This window comes from Taeniopygia guttata, chromosome 18 (assembly GCF_048771995.1).
Source record: "Taeniopygia guttata chromosome 18, bTaeGut7.mat, whole genome shotgun sequence".
Taxonomy (NCBI): Eukaryota; Metazoa; Chordata; class Aves; order Passeriformes; family Estrildidae; genus Taeniopygia; species Taeniopygia guttata.
Window position 1 is genome coordinate 3,141,078 of NC_133043.1, and position 16,358 is coordinate 3,157,435.

Consider the following 16,358-nt stretch of genomic DNA (forward strand, 5'->3'; position numbering starts at 1 on the left):
ATGGCAGGGGGCCAGCACTCTTCAGCTGTCTTTTAGAGCCACAGACAAATCATGCAAGGGCATTTTTGGTGTTATTAGAGGCACTCAAAGCAGGCAGCTCATGTGCTGTGTCTTCTGCTTCCCTGCTCCAACCACACCAACCTACAGAGAAACCAACTGATAAACCTTGTTTATCTCAGGTCCCCAACCTTCTGCTGCCCCCACTTGCAGCATCCCACAAGCACAATTATGGTATCAGCTCTCAGGGACAGGAACTGTCTGTTGTTCCATGTTTTCACTAACACAACATAGACTCAGACCCCCGAGAGGATTCCAGCAATACAAATAATTACCAGCAGCCCCTAAACTACTGCTTGTCAACATCTCATTAGTTACAGGACTGCTGGAGTTCACAGGGACACACAGGCAGCTGGATCAGTCACTTAATGACCAGTAATTCCTGTGAGCATCCACACTCCATTGATTTGTGTTTGGGGTGGCATTTTTCCTTTTGTTTGTTTCTGGGTTTTTTGCTTGTTTCTGTTTTGTTTGGGTTTTTAAAAAACATATTACCCTGCAATTACCAATCTCTACTCCCTTAAAAACAGCACCTCAGGTAACAATGTCATCTACCAGCTTATTGTTTTCATCGGCTGCCGAATAAATATTAATTTTATACTATACTAGAGGTTCAGTTGAAGATCTGAATTTCATAATGTCCAAGATGAAGATGTAGAGTAACACAATGCTCCTGCTGCTAACCCAGCCAGGACACAGGTGCCCTCCAACCCAGAAATCCCTGAGGATACTAAATACAGCAGGAGAACATGCAGCTTCCTTCAAATGTACAGTGTATTCTGTGCTTGCAGCAGCTTGTCTTTCCAAAAATCACTTTATCCGCTGTTTCTCTTTTCTAAACTCATTTTACAGATGCCAATACAGCAGAAAGCTCAGTCTACAAAAGAACTCAAGCTGTCAGAGGCAACTTTAGAGGAATTGTATCACCTGTGTGGAAGATGGAGTTCACTCTTCATGGTATTTTCAGATCTGTTTCAAGTGAAAACACTGTGTCAGAGGGTTTTGTCCCTTTTTCTTACCTTCTTTTTCCCCCTTAAACTACCTTAGTGATGATTTTACGAACTCTGAAGAACAACTCTAAAACCAGAAAATGGAATATTCATGGTCAGGCTGATATTTGAGGGGTCAAAAGTAAAGTTTTCTTATTTGTGTTATTTTAGAAGGACTTTCAGACACATGAATACAAATGACGCTGAGATATGTAATTGCAGTTTGAAATATATTGTTTTCTCCATGAAACAGAAATCTACAGCATCCCTGACATCAATTCCTGTCATTTTGTCATGATAAACACTCAGGTATTAAGTACCTTCCACATCATGCACCCAGGCATGATTCCAATTAGTGCTGAATAGAAGACAAAATGTCACCTTAATAAGCTTCAATTTGCAGAGTCTTTGAACACTCAATGATATCATCACTTTGCCAATCATTTCTTATACTTTGGCTGCTTTTTTTCCATCTCACCCTCCCTGTCAAAAGGCAGTCTTTCAAATCCACAGAAAGGGAAAACATGAACAACGTCAGTCATTGGTCTGACTGAGCTAAAAGATCCAAAAATGACTCCCCAATACATCAACAGAGAACTATGATGTGCACAATATTCCCTCAAAGCTAATTTGCTGCCAACATGTAGAGTAATTGGGGGAAAAAAGTCTACTTTCAAGTCATACTGTGAAAAATATTTTCTTGCATGAAATCAACACTAAAGACCTTAAATCACTGTCACAGTCTGTGCCACTCATTCAAATGAAGAAACAGTTTTTGTTCAGGTAAGGTGACAATCATTTCTTCAAAGGTGACTGAGCTGAGGAACAGCTCTGCTGTCTGACTCCATACTGAAAATAATCACTGTACTTTAAAAGAACGGATTTTATTTCTAATTTGTTTCTTAGGAAAAAAAAAAAAAAAAGAAAAAGGTTTTCAAAAGGAAAAAGAAAACTTGCAGAGACGGTATGCACAATTCTGTGAGCTCAAATGTCTGAGGCCAGCACAAGCCCATAGCCCTCAGCTGAGGACTCACGATGTTTCCTCTATCTGGAATAGCCCCAAAAGCAGAACCTAAAATCCCTGCTCTTATCTGGGTGCGAGGGAAAACAGAAACACCAAATGGCAGCAGAAAAGACAAGAGATAATGAATCGGGATGGAAGTGTGGAGCAATACCAAGGCCAGCGTGCTGGTTGTTCAGTGGGCTCTGCAGGGCTGTGCCAGGGCAGCTGCTGTGCCTGAGAGCCCAGAGTGCAGAGGTGGGGATGGCAATGGCATCTCCTGAGCTGGGCAGTGTCCCAGAGCACACAGCCAGCGCCCCATGGGCTGCACCACCGGGGCCAACAGACTCCTGGCACTGCACTGAGCTGCCCCATCTCCCTGGCGTGCACATCCCACAGAACCCTGCCAGGAGCCCTTTGCTGGCACCTCCTTGTCACTCCCAGCTCAGAACTGGCAGGGGACAAACCCCAGCCCACCCTGTGTGGGGTGTGGTGTGCCCAGAGTCCGTGCTCTGGTGGGAGAGGGGCTGGAGCTGGGAGCACACAGCGGGCATGGCACTGGGCTGGGAGCAGGGCTGAAAGAGTGCACAGCATTTGGCTGCCCCTCCATGGGATGGGACAGCAAATTCCATACTTCTGAGGCAGCAAAGATTTGGAGGAGCTGCTAGAGACGCCGGGGTTTGACCAGTGGGGAACAGCTGCAGAGATTTTCCTGGTGAAACACTCAAGCCCGGGTCTGTGCCAGCAACATCATCCCAGCCCCGCAGGGAACCCACCCTGGGGGCCGGGGCTCGTCCCCCTCGCAGCTCCTGTCTGTGAAACGCCGGAGAACCAGAGCAGGCTCCCATTTTTCTTCCAGGCTAAAGCAGCGTGTGGAGGAACAGGCAGAGCAGTGGTGGGGCACTCAGGGCAGTGCAATTTGCCATAAGCATCTCAGCTGCAATTTGTTACTGGTTTTCCACTTGAAGGTTCCTTTATAATACTTTAATGTGGGAGCGTGCAGAGCTGTATGGATGGGCTCATATTTCTCAGCTGACATATCTTCAGCCAAAGTATGTCAGCTACAGGAGAAGGCAAGGCTTTGCACTGGCTCTGGGATTTCTTCTTCCCCCATCAGAAACCACATAAAAGAAAAACACAAATAAATCAGCTCTCCAAAATCGCTATTTATTACCTCATCATGAAACCATCTACTGGAACCTGCAGTGGTATTGAGTAATATCATTACTTAAACCATAAAGAGGTTGTATTTATTACTTGAAATTGGGAAAATTAGCATCCATATGGATCTTATTGTTTTACGAGCAGTACTGCTGCCAAAACAAGTGGTGTTAACATTCCAAACTACAGATTGTCACCATTTCTCGCCCAGTGTCTCATTCTTTCACTTGGTATTTAAAATACCTTTGAATTGAGGAACTGAGCGGATCATAGAATCTCTCCTATCAAGATATATATCATTTAACAGCCAGACTACTGTTCAGAACTTGATTTATGGTGGCAGTGAGTGAATGGAATTAACATCTGATGACCTAAGGAAGAGAGACTAAATTGATTTTGGATAATCTTTCTTTAGAGAAAGGATGAGAGAAGAAGCACACTCTTAAGAAATTTAACTATTTAATTTGCAATACATGGTAACTTAGGAGGCAATCACAGACAGAACACCCTAACTTCCATCCCTAGAAAAATGATGGTGTAAAACTCCATGAAATTAATTTCCAGGCACAGGAAGCATAAAAGGGTCACTGGGAACAGCAAGCTGGATAAACCAGGGCAAGGCAGGCTTGAATAAATGATTGCCTTCTGCAGTGAAAAGAAGTGTCAGTGTTATTTATCTTTAGCAAGGTTTTGATACAGACTTTACAGGGTCTGTACAGCCAAACTGAAGGGACACGGACTGGAGGGACGAGCGGAGTGTGAGCAGAGACCTCTCCCCAGTGTGAGCAGAGAACTCGCAGGAGGACAGGAGGAGTCAAGAGTCAGCCAACAAGTGGCACTTCTCAAATCTCAGAATGGGCTGATACAGCTGAAACCTGCAGCCACACCCTGCATGATGGACACGGTGACTCGTGCCATGCTGCAGATGGCATTTCCTGGGAAAGCAGCCAGTGTGGAGAGCAGGGTGCCATCCACAGGGACCTCAAACACTGCAAGCAGAGGAATGGACCACCAGGACCTGCAGGGAGCTCACCAAGCCAGGTTTATTCAGCCTGCAGAACTGAACACCAAAGAGAAATCAAATTGCTGTTTTCAACTGAGCGTAAGGAATTGTGGGGAAGACAGAGGCAGACTCTTCTTGAAGGAAGGGCAAGAACCTACAGATCTGAATTTTAACAACAGATATTCCAGCTGCATGTCCAGGAAAAGGGAATTCACACTGGATTGGTAAAGCACTGGAATGTTTGGCTCAAGAAGGCTTGAAATCTCCACCAGTGCAGGTTTTTCAAAACTCAGCTGGACTTGGCCCTGAGCAACATGAGGTGATTTTGAAGTCAGACCTGCTTTGAGCAGGAGGTTGGGCACGGTGACCTCCAGAGGTCCTTCCAACCCAAATTATTCTATGATGCTGTGAAAAAACTCCAGAATGAATGCTGGTCTCCCATTAGAGGATGTCCCTTCAGCACTCGGGGGAATGTTTGAAGTAGATGGCACTGCTGTTTTCCAAATTGCTGCACTTGTTCAATGAACAAGGAGAAGTCAACTTCCTTCTGTTCAACAACTGTCTCAAACACATTACAGAGGTAACAGAAAAAGCAATTTTCAAAAGAACTAAAAGCTGTTAATAAAGTTGTGAGCAAGCATTCCCTCCTCTGTGCAGCAGACATTTACTGAATTCGTTTAGTTGTAATATTTAGAACAATCCAATACAGCAACTACACTTTGAAGATGTGGACACAATTGGAAGTAACATCAATAAGCAATTCAGAGCCTGGCTTTGCTATACACCGATCCTCAGATAGAAAGCACAAATCAAGAGACCAACCAAATCAAAATCAAGAGATTCTATTGTAAATCAATCATTTCTGCAGACTAACACAGTATTTTTACCTCTGCTTAGAAATTACATTACAGCACCTCACATCTGCAGTTACTACCTGTTTGTACATGCACCTGTTCGTAATTGATCATTTCTGACTTCAGGATTTCTTAATGTACCCTTAATGTGAGAAATGTTTCACACCACACACAGCTTATTGTCTATTAGTGTAAATCATTCCTTGCAGCCATCACACACAAACCCTGCCTGCAAAGCCACACCTAGTGGATGTGTTAAAACCTGGCATAAAGATCCTTTACATCTCACTGATGAGCAATACTGATCTCACTTCTATTCAGAGAAATTAATCTACGTTTATTAACATCTATGCAGGAAATAATCACTTTTTCCTAATCAAGGAGTGCTGGTATAAAAATAAAATTATTGCCATCCAATCTACACCCTGCCCCTAGATGAGTGAAATTATACACTCCCCTGTCAGCTGCCAATATTTAAAATGAAACAAAAAAAGAATATAAAAACACTGATTGCAATGTTATAATAATTACAAGATATATTCAATTTCATATTATAGAAACAGAAAGTCCATTTTGCTGAAGAGAACTCCATCTCAGATTCAGAGTTCATATTATGTGATGTGCTAGTTTCTATGGCAACTGCTTTCTCTTTTACACACACTGTAGACAGCACAAAATGTCTGTTGTCTCCTAAGTTAACATTTTTAATCAGCAGATGACAATTTGTGCACTATTATGTATGCCTTCCAAAAATGTCTTTAGTATTTCAAGTGCTGGGCTGACTGAAGCATAAAAGGAGAGAGTGAAGTCACACCTCCCACCCCAAATTCCTCACAATCCAACTTCAGTTCTAATGAGAAGAGTGAGAGTCGAGGAAAAATGCTGGAGACATCAGAGATGATCAGCCACCATGGCACAAGGACACTTTGAAGGGTGCATGAAGTGAGGAAGTGGCAGATGTTCACAGCTGGACCAAGAGGTGTTTGAAAGGTGTCCCAGCCCGAGGCAGAGGCTCAGCCAGAGTGGGACACGGGATGGAGAGAACACTGAGCCCACACTGTCTGCTCCAGTTCAGAGAAAAGGCTTATTTTTAACTCTTATGTCAAAGATTATGCCAATGCTGCAGCCCAAATGCTTCCCACAGCTCCCCTGCATTTACTCAAGTGAAACCAGCTCTGTGGGTTTGCAGTATTTCAGTATTTCCACAAGGAACTCCTGCATTTGACCATTTCACAGCAATGCTCTGAGTGAAAGCCCAGTGTAAACATCTCCATGGGACCCAGCACCAGATCCCTGATTTCAGCAGATATTCCCCATCAATGGGATCCATGGCAGCCTGATCAGCAGGCTCTGAAGAACAACCAAGGAAAACAACACAAGTGCTGCAACAAATATTTGGTACTTTACATCAACAGTCATGTTCATTATCCTGGGCTGACTGGTGGTAAATTAAACATGCTGCAATATAGCCAAAAGCTTTTGTTTGGGAAAGGCTAAAAGGGAACGGCTGCCTGTCTACAGGAGTCTGACTGGCAGCCCAAGAGCCCTTCTCCAAGTAAAATACAACAAACAAATATTTAGATTGTAACTCCAAGATTCAGATTGGCTGCAGAGAAAGCCTGCATTGCAAGCAGTGCATTTCTTCTCATGCCAAAGACATCTTCTGCTAAGAAAAGGGAAGGAAGTAAAAAAAAAAAAAAAAAGAAAAAAAAAGAGTAATATAATTTATTTACTCCAAACTGTAAACAGAAGTGACTTCAGTAGCACTGTCAGCATCTGAATGTTTCCCAGGCTACCTCTATCTGTACCCTCCAGATCCCCTCAAGCAAATTGCTTCCACTGATACTGGGAGAATTACCATGTGGGAACTGGTGTCTGGAAATATTCAAACAATAATGTGAACCAGAAGAGTTGATCAGTGATTTAACTGTAGGTAACAATAGGTTCTTTCAAATCAAAGTTGAAGAGAGTCTCCCATTCTGAAAAAATGCTCCCCAAATCCTTTTCATTAATATAGTAAAGTGCTGCAAAGCTACTGTTGCAGCAGTATTTGCACACAGGCAGAAACTCAGCATGAGCTGGGTATTTAGTTATCACTAAACAAGTAGGTAATGTCTCTACTGGGTTTTTTTCTGTATTTTCTCTTGTCAATAGTTGACAGAGCTCTGCAGCAGACACACAGCAGCACAGCCACCCTTCATACATTTATGAAGGCAAGATAAATGTCCTCCATTTCCCTCACTTGGTTGATACACTAATTATCTACAGAGAACCACAAACATATACCAAGAACCTGCTGGAATGAAAGTAACTATCATTGCTGGAATGAAAACAGTGATTACTACTGGTTTTTTATTTTAACTCCACAGGCTCAAATTAATTCAGACAAAACCAGGTGCAAAGCAATAGCTGCAGAAAGATTGTTGATCCCAAGTGCAAAGAAAGAAATTTCCAAAGAGAAGCCGGAAAAGAAGTGGGATGTGCTGTACATGGGACACCAGCGGAAGAGCCACTGATTTCTGAGAAGAGAAAGCAAACCAGGATGGTAAAGACCAAGGGGATTATGGAAAGTTCACAAAGCAAGGGAGGAAAAAGGAAACGGATTCTTCAGCCATGGGATAACACCTTATTAACTCTTCTTGCCACCTCCAGCCTGTTTGTTGGGGATTTTTGTAACAAGCTCCGCTCTCAATGTCTGCATCCACACAGCTTCAGAACTACTCAAGGTTTTTCTTTCCATTCCAATGAGGGTTTCTTGAGAGCCCCAAGGCACCCCAAAAGAGCAGATCTCTTTGAGCAGCCTCATTTTTGAGAGCACAAACGTTGCCTGTTAAAATGAAACACCGTGACATCAGTGACACACGCGGGCAGAACATGCCCGAGCACTCCAGCTGCTCTTGACCCAATTACGACTGGATGAACACAGTGGCCTGGCCAATTATCTCAGAACAGAACCTGGAAAGAGGATTCAGCTTCCTCATGGAAACTTTCTTTCCTCTCCTTTCGAGCCAAGCGCTGTATTTGATATTATAGGGGTACGTTTTATTTCTTCTTCTGCCCAAAGGTCAACAGTGGAAGAACGAGCAGGAAAATGATCCAAATCTGTACAGCAGCTGGAACATGGAAATCTTTGAGCTGGGCTGAGGGCACGTGGCAGATGCTGGGGAGAAAAGGACATTCAAAGGACAAAGGGGAAATATGAGGGCACAACTGGCACCACAGACACTCAGCCCCTCTGCTTCAGTAATTAAAATTTCCTAACCTTGCTATTTCAATTCACCAAGCAAACTGGATATATTCTCTGTAACCTGAAGTTTTGCTTCAGAAAATCACTGATTCCGTAGCAAGACTGCTTTTAACAAAACAAAGGAAGGTCTCCATCATGCAAGGAGCTCCCTGTTCTGATGGATAAACTAAAATTACTTAGGGAGGTGCAAAATGTATAAGCAAACTTAAAAATGCTCCTAAAGAAAATCCAGATATCTAAATTAAATAGAGTAGTAATTCAAAACTACCCTTTAAAAAAACATAATCCTGTGTGATTAGCTACTGTTTAAAGAATAACAACATTATGGCAGTTCATGGAAAACGTACAGGATTTAAAAGCCTACAAGAACACAGCATGGCATAAAAGCCTTTGTAGTGCTTTGACTTTTATTGACCTACAAGTCAATTTGCTCCTCCCCAAGCATTATAACCCCAGGTGAAAAAATCAGAGCAAGACTCCTAGAAATGGAGAAATCCACGCAGAATGCAATAGTTACCCAGAAATTTATCATCAACACAAAAGGTGATACGCTTCAATCAAATTCCTTTCTTAAAAATATATTAGACTTACTCTTCACAAAGAAAGAACATTGTTTTAAATTTGATTAATATCTGACAAGGCACTTAAATCCTAATTTTTATACTCTAGCTGAGATTGAAGCATTAATAAATGTATTTATATTTGAATAAAATCCAACTATTTTGTATAGTGTCTTTCACAGTATCTGAAGACCTATGTGAAAGTAGAGACCTTGGATATGCAAGAAAAATTAAATGAATATTTACAGTATTAAAAATTATTTAAAATATTTAAAAATTAAATTAATATTTACAGTATTAGTAAAATTAATTGATCTGCAGTACTCCGTCATCGCTGTCTTCAGGAATATAGTGAGAAATACATATTTTAACCACGTACATTAAGAAATATGTATTCGCTACTCTTTCATATGGAAAAGGATTTAAGAAAGACTTCCAGTCAATACCTTTAATAACGGTGCTTTCACATCATTCACCCAACACTGAGCAGATAGGTCCTTCAAACCAAGCTACTCATATGTGATTAACACTAATTATTATTTAAATTTTTCAAATAACCCAGCAAATCCACTTTTCATTTCGCCAAGCAAAATGGCCTCCGCTCCTATTTCATCTCACCTTCGCTGCGACACAAAGCACTCCTAAAAATTACTGCTGTCAAAGATGGTTCCAATTTAACAGATTTTGAAAATGCAGTGCTGTTTATAAATACCCATTAAATGACTGGGTTACCTTTGTTTAGAGCCTGACAAATGTTTCATAATGGACATTGGCCGTTAGTCATATCAGATGTCCAAAACACGTATTTTTAGTAAACGTATGGGAAGATTAAAAAAAAAATTATTAAAAATCTGGGCTATAATTCCATAAGAAACAGCAGCATTGTCTGTTGAGCTCACTGCAAAGACAGAGGTGGATTTGAATACAAAGACCAAAGGAAGGAACGAAGAGCAATTTATTTTCCCAAATGGAAAAATCTGCGTCCTTGAAAGCTGGGAGAGTCTCACTAGAATTTAAACAAACAACAGCTCTTCTTGTCAAAGCAACTGCCCTTTCTTCCCTGATTTACATGTCATTCTCATGGCAGCAATGTTCCAATGACTGTACAGGGATATTCAAACTACAAAGAAAAGCTCTGCAAAAAGGCCAAACTCTGCTTTTCAGACTGTTCAGATTCCCCCAATAGCTGTGAAAATTCCCGCTTTCCACAGAGCACCTGTAGTAGCATCGTTGATTCCCCTGAAAGCAAAAAGCACAACCAAACTCTGGGCTCCAACCTTTGCCAGAAATGACCTCCAAGAGCACAAACCAGAGCTGGACTTAGAGACACCTCCCAGTTCTCAGAATTTGCTGAAGAGAGTCCCTTCCCTTTTGTATCCAGTGTTACAGAGCAACACAGGAACTGGGATGAGCACTGGTGTGGAGACAAAATAATTCTATGTAATTCCAAAACTGCCTTCTTTAACACAGGAGTTACAGTTCTGCCTTTGTCCGCAAAAAAAATAACAACAGCAGAAATGCAGGTGAGAGGAGACTACAACTCTGAAAAGACACTCGCAAACAGATCCAGAGCCGAGATGAATCTATCTTGGGCCAAAAAGAAAAAATACAAAACCAAAAACCAATCCCTTGAACCATTTAAGGCTTTGTTCGTTCTTACAATGCAGCGGAAAATAAAAGGCAAGGTTTAATTTTTTTTTTTCAGAGGCCACCTGAGTATCCCCTGCCCAACTGTTCTCACAAAGTATATCCCGTTTTCATTGGAAAACCACAATGGTGGAAAAAGAGAAATAAGTCCTGGCTTTGCAATATACCTCTCAACCACTCCCAAGAAGCCGTTTGCTTCCTAATGGACTTCCTTAAGCCAGATTTCAATAGTCTGAGCCGTCCAAAGTAAAAAATCAATTGATTTCAAAGGTAAATTTTCAATTCAGTTTCATTTAGCTCCATTAGAGGTGCTAGTAAAAGCCACAGCCTACCAGCCTACAGGAAAGTAGAGTGAAAATGCTTCTTAGTCTGAGCCTAACGTCTCCTAGGGAAGGTGGTGGTGCGCGGAAAACATTTCATTAAAGATGCTTTACCAAAATGTCCAGTTTGGGTATAAAATAATCCATGCGTGATAAGCAATTCTAACGCTGATTAGGAAAGATTATTTTCTGTAAACTCTTTAAATTAGAAAATCACCTTGGTTTTTAGATTATTGCCATTGCAGGCCTTTTTAATAAAGGCTCTTAGGAAAATATACCACGCCATCCTTACAAAATACATTGAAAAAAAGGCAGTAAGATGGTTTTTGAAGTGAAAACTCATAAAGATCATTTTCCATGCTGACAGTGTGCATTTAATCCAGAAGTTTGAAGAGTCAAATGCTACCTCAGCTGGGGGTTATTCTGCCAAATGGCTTCCAACAGTGACCACAGAGATGGAGGATGGGAGGGGTACGTGTGTGTAGGAAAATAAACGTGATGGTAAGCGACCCCAAACCCACATCATCTTATCAAACATCCGACACACGGAACCAAACGCACAATGCAAATCTAGAATACAAAAACTGAAACAAAAAAAGACATGAACAAAAGGAAATAAAGCCATTTGTGAGTTACCTGCAGAGATTTAAAACAAAAAAAAAGCACACGAACGAAGCAGATATAATTCACATGGATTTGCCCAGGAAGAAGAAAAGGAGGGGTGAGTGTGAGGGCTGGGGGGGAAAAAGAACAGATACCTTTTTTTCTTAAACAAATCCATCATGAAAGAAAATGAGACAAGATTATAAATAGGCCGAGTTATAGCGCACCATGGGATTTTTAATCTGGCTACCTGTGGTTTTTGCAGTTAAAGCCCTATTCAGCAGTAGGAAGGGAGGGGGGAAAGCGGAAAAAGAAAAAAAGAAAAAAAAAGAAAATCGAAATCACGTTTATGTGCCAGTTTCGCAAACGCTCCCCCAGCGAGCACCACCAACAATGCTGGCAAACAGGAAACACTCATTATCAGCAATTTCTAATAAGCGGGCGCCTTTCAAGCGTTATTGATCGTTACCTGGCCGTCTCGCTTCCTGCTGTCCTGAGTTTGGCTCTCGTGCTCTGCCATGGCAGCGCGAAGCTGCATCTCCAGTTTCTCCATCTCCCGTTGATGGTCTCGGACCAGGCAGTCCTGCGCTGTGTTGTGCTGCTGGAATAGGTGCGTCTTCTCCTGTTCATGCTCCAGCTTCAGCTCCACTATCTGATTGGACAGGGAGGAGTACAGTTCATCAATAGAACATCCTTGTCGTCATGACAACTCGTCTACAGCTTAATTTCCCCCTTAATTTCATCAAGTTGGCAATTTTATTTTTACGTCACTATTACCTCACCTCTTAAAAAGCCACCGTTAGCGTGACAGAATTCCTCCAGACAATCCCAACAATGGAGACAACCGAGCAAATCCAGCGCATCCTTACCCAATTTGTTGGTACAAATGTCGGAAGCGTACGAAAAAATAATATCAAAAAAAAAAAGGGGAGGCATTGTCGCATTGTGTGGCGGGTGCCCCCGTATCCCGCTGCTGCTCCTCAGCAGGACTGAGGATCCTAAATGGTTAATAGGCAGCCTGCTCGCCCCTTCACTTAAGTATACACACACACAACCCCCCACCCCAGCAATTAAAGCTTTGCAAGAATTCTTTATGATTTCCAAAGCGAACGCTCTTCCTGCGATATTCCTCAACGCTGGCGCATAGAGTTGTCTTTTTTTTTTCCCCTTAAATAAAAAAAAAAAAAGAGCAAGAAAATTATAAAAAAACACAAAGCTCTATTATCCCGTTGTCAGCTACGCTATCCCAACATAAACAGATGTATGTGTTCCAGAAGGGCACCTGCTGTGCCGCAAGCTTGCACCATGATTTCATAAGAAGCCCTCTATTCTCAGGAGCCGTTCCCAGTCCGCACCACACTGGATGCTGTGACCTTGGCCACTCTTAGCCTCTCCCTGCTTGCCTGAATGGCAGCCTGAGACCAAGGGCCTGGTTGCTGCAGCTTTGATATTAATCCTCCCGCCTGCGCACAAAGGCACCCTACCTGGCCTGCACACTGGAGCGGCCAGGCCGCCTTTGAAGCAGGTGATGAATAGGGACGGCAGGAAGCCGCTTCCCCACTGAACTCCGGGCCACACAGCTGCTAAGAACAGTCACTTGGATTTTTCTTCAGTTTTGGTGGATTTCGGAGAAGGAGGAAGGGGGGGAAGAAAGAAAAATAACAAAAAAAAAAAAAAAAAAAGAGAAATCTCTTATCGTGAACATGGTGGGGTATTTTCAGCATGAGAAAGGAAAAAAAGAGCGGACGGGAGGAGCCGCTGTGTGAGCGCCGAGAGCGCCCGGCACCTTATCTTAAAGCTGTAGCATTCAATTCTGGAATGATATCAGCTGGTTGCCCAGCTTCCGCGGGGAAAATTTGAAGCTAAGTTAAAATAAATTTTAAAAAAAAGGGCATTTTCTCAAACTGCAGATCAGCATGTTGTAAGTTTAAAAGGGAAACATGATGTCCATGCTGTGGTTGGGAGCATCCTTCCGCAAACGGAGCGAGAAGAACAGATGCAACACTGCATGGTTTAACGTATCTACATTATTTAATAACACTAAAGAGCTCATTAGGAGATGCCTGAAGTCCCTGCAGGGGTTACCCCTCACATTTTCCAGGCTGGACCTGGGATCCTCACACAGAGTTCTTTACGCCAGGTTTTTGCCCAAGGTTTCTGTACAAAACTGGTTTCTCTCGGATGCTCGCGGCGTCCATCCTCTGCCTAAGAGAAAAAGCTGTTGCTTCCTAAAATAACTGTAGAGCCTTTGCCTGATTTAAGAGAAAAAAATGTTTCGTGTTCCTTCATAAATAAGACCTGATTAAAAAGAAATCATGTCAACAGCAGAGGCCTTTCCCTTCAAGCATTTTGCTGTCTTAATTATTGGGTTTTCAGCTGGTTGTTCCATGTAGTTTGCTGTGGGGAGCTTCAATTATTGGAGATGTCACTTTTTTACCAGAAGACAAGGCAGCAGGTGGGGAATGTGACCCAGAGAGAGCAGGGGACACATCCTGCTTCTTCAACTCTGTACATCTTTACCACACCAACCAAAGTAAATTGTTTTGCTTAGTAATCTCTTCACTTTCAGCATTTATAGACAAAAAGATTTTAATTTAATAGGTGGAACGAGCAAAAGGTCCTTCAGCAGAAGGGGTGTCCACTCAGCTCATCCATGGGAAGAGAAAGGGTGGTAGCATGAGGGGAGGTGTTTTACAAAAGGCAAATTTGTTGAAGAAAAATTTTAAAACCCTCCTCATTTAAAGCTACGTATTTCCCATGATGGTTTTGGTTTGGTATTTTAAGATATTTCTGGCAGGGAGCAGAGGTTGAGAAACAGGAGATGAGAGAAAGGATGAGGACCAGAGCATTTTCATCCCTCAGAGGCCTCCACACCCATCTTCCCTAATGAATATTAGCAGATATTCCACATTCCCAACCAACAAAATAAAGAACACAAAGTGACTGAGCAGCCATTCCCTGCCCTGGTGAGCACTCCCTGAAGCTCCTGCTCCCCTCAGAACTGCTGCCAAGCACTATGGCTTCTCTTCCACCCCTCCCTCTCTCATTCTTGTATTTTTTATTCGGTTGTTTTTTTAAAGGAAAAAAAAAAAATTAACATATACCAAAAACGGAAAGAGAGAATCCATGCTGCTTTTCAGCAACAACAGGACTTCATCACAAGAAACTGCATGAAAATTGTATTAATTCTTCACAAACCAGACAGATTCCGTCTCATCTTTGAGGTAGAGAGCGCCTTTATGAATGATATAACAAAACCACCTCTTTCAAAAATTCTGTCATGTTGAGATCTTGATGCTGAGCACTTCATCAGATCACATTCAAGAGCCTGCTCCAATGCAGCACTCCAGTGACCAGGGACAGGCACTGGTAGGTGCTATACATTTCAGCCAGACAAGCAACACGGAGTTCACAATGGGCATTAGGGGAGAGGCTGAAAAGAAACATTCATTAAATAATCGTGTGTGCCCTATTACCATAATCACAGGGCATTCATTGTGCCTTGGATGTTTCCTCATCTTGTCCTCCCAAAGATGAAAATCTCTCATTGCCTTCCCTGCGCATCTGTTCCTGTCTCCAGCCATGGCCTGGACACAAAACCAAGCAGGAATGTCTGTCTGACCTGAGAGAGCCTTTCTTACCACTGCTGTTATCAAGTAACACTTCTATTTGAAAATTATGATCTCTCCTTAGCTGAATTCTTCATTTTTTGTTTCCACACAGTGTATGAGAATAACGTTCAAGGCAACAGCCAACAGATGATTTACTAAACTGTCATCAGAATTACACTGTTTACTTAAAATTTAGCTTTTAATTACATTATTTCTTCTAAATTTAGCTTTTAACTAAAATTTAAATGTCCTTACACTTGCAGAGAAAACTATGTTAAGAAGAAAACTAAATTCTTAACAAAGAGCTAAAAAAGATTAATGCAAGAATTGTGACAGTCTCTTGTTGTTCACTCATACACACAAACAGAGAGGTGCCAAACAAATCTGGCAGCGTGGTTTGTTGCCAAGTGGCAACTCAGCTCACTAACACAGGCAGATGGAATTGCACTCACAAGGGGAGGTGCTTTAGGACAACTTGTTAAAACAAGAGACAATCTAATACAGAGCCAAGGTGAAATCCTGCTGCTGTTAGCATGCCTGAAGAACACAGATCGACAATAAACAACCCACTGATCACAGGAGATGTTTTCAGAAGCCAAAGATTTGTAATTTAATCAACACCAGAAAATACATTTTGAAAGTCCCTAATTTAGACAAGGCCTTCTACTACTTTTGCTTTTACATCACATGCTAAGTTTAGGCTTTTCAATTTTAGAACAATTTCAACTTGTTCTCAAGAACAAGTATGCCTTTGAAATTCTTTTTAGAGTCCCCAAAGGAGGGAAAGGAAATTAGTTAGCTCACTACCTCTTTGAAAAATGTAACTGCTATAATAAATATTTGACACCAAAGTATGAAAATTCATGTAAATTTATGTCCGCAATTCTAGAAATATTTTAAGTAGCACCTATATAAAATATGGTTTTGCAAGGCAGGATGATTTTATAAGCACTGTTTTGGCATGACTGAGCTGAGGGCTGGAGAAGCCACCAATGCATTGCACGTGTCACTGAGCTAAACTCACTCTGCAGCACACCTACAGCACGTCTGCTTTCAGTATTTCCATCCTAAAATCATTTAAGTGTTTGTAAATCAGGTGTTTGCATGATTACCCTGCTGAAAACCAGCCCCAGCCTCTGACCAGGCAGGGCACAGCACATGATCTGTCCCCAAATAACAACTCCAGCAAAATGGAGCATTTTCTGTCTCCTAAGCCTATCAATACACCTGTGTGTTCCATGAGGATATGGGGATTACCCATCCCTGCAAATACTGCTGAAAGTAATCTGAGCTAGCAGGCTGGAGG

The 16,358-nt window shown here is 42.0% G+C and overlaps 1 protein-coding gene across 6 annotated transcripts in view; it reads right to left on the reverse strand.

The window, feature by feature from the left end:
• The window catches only part of CEP112 (centrosomal protein 112), a 185,644-nt gene that overhangs the window by 102,202 nt on the left and 67,084 nt on the right, over positions 1–16,358 (reverse strand). For all 6 annotated transcript variants that reach the window (XR_012058608.1, XM_072937069.1, XM_030287662.4 and 3 more), the window contains one exon: positions 11,911–12,093. Coding sequence is in view for 5 of the 6 variants with exons in the window: in XM_072937069.1 (XP_072793170.1) it covers positions 11,911–12,093 (183 nt within the window). In the remaining variant the exon portion in view is untranslated. The remainder of the gene's footprint in view (positions 1–11,910; positions 12,094–16,358) is intronic.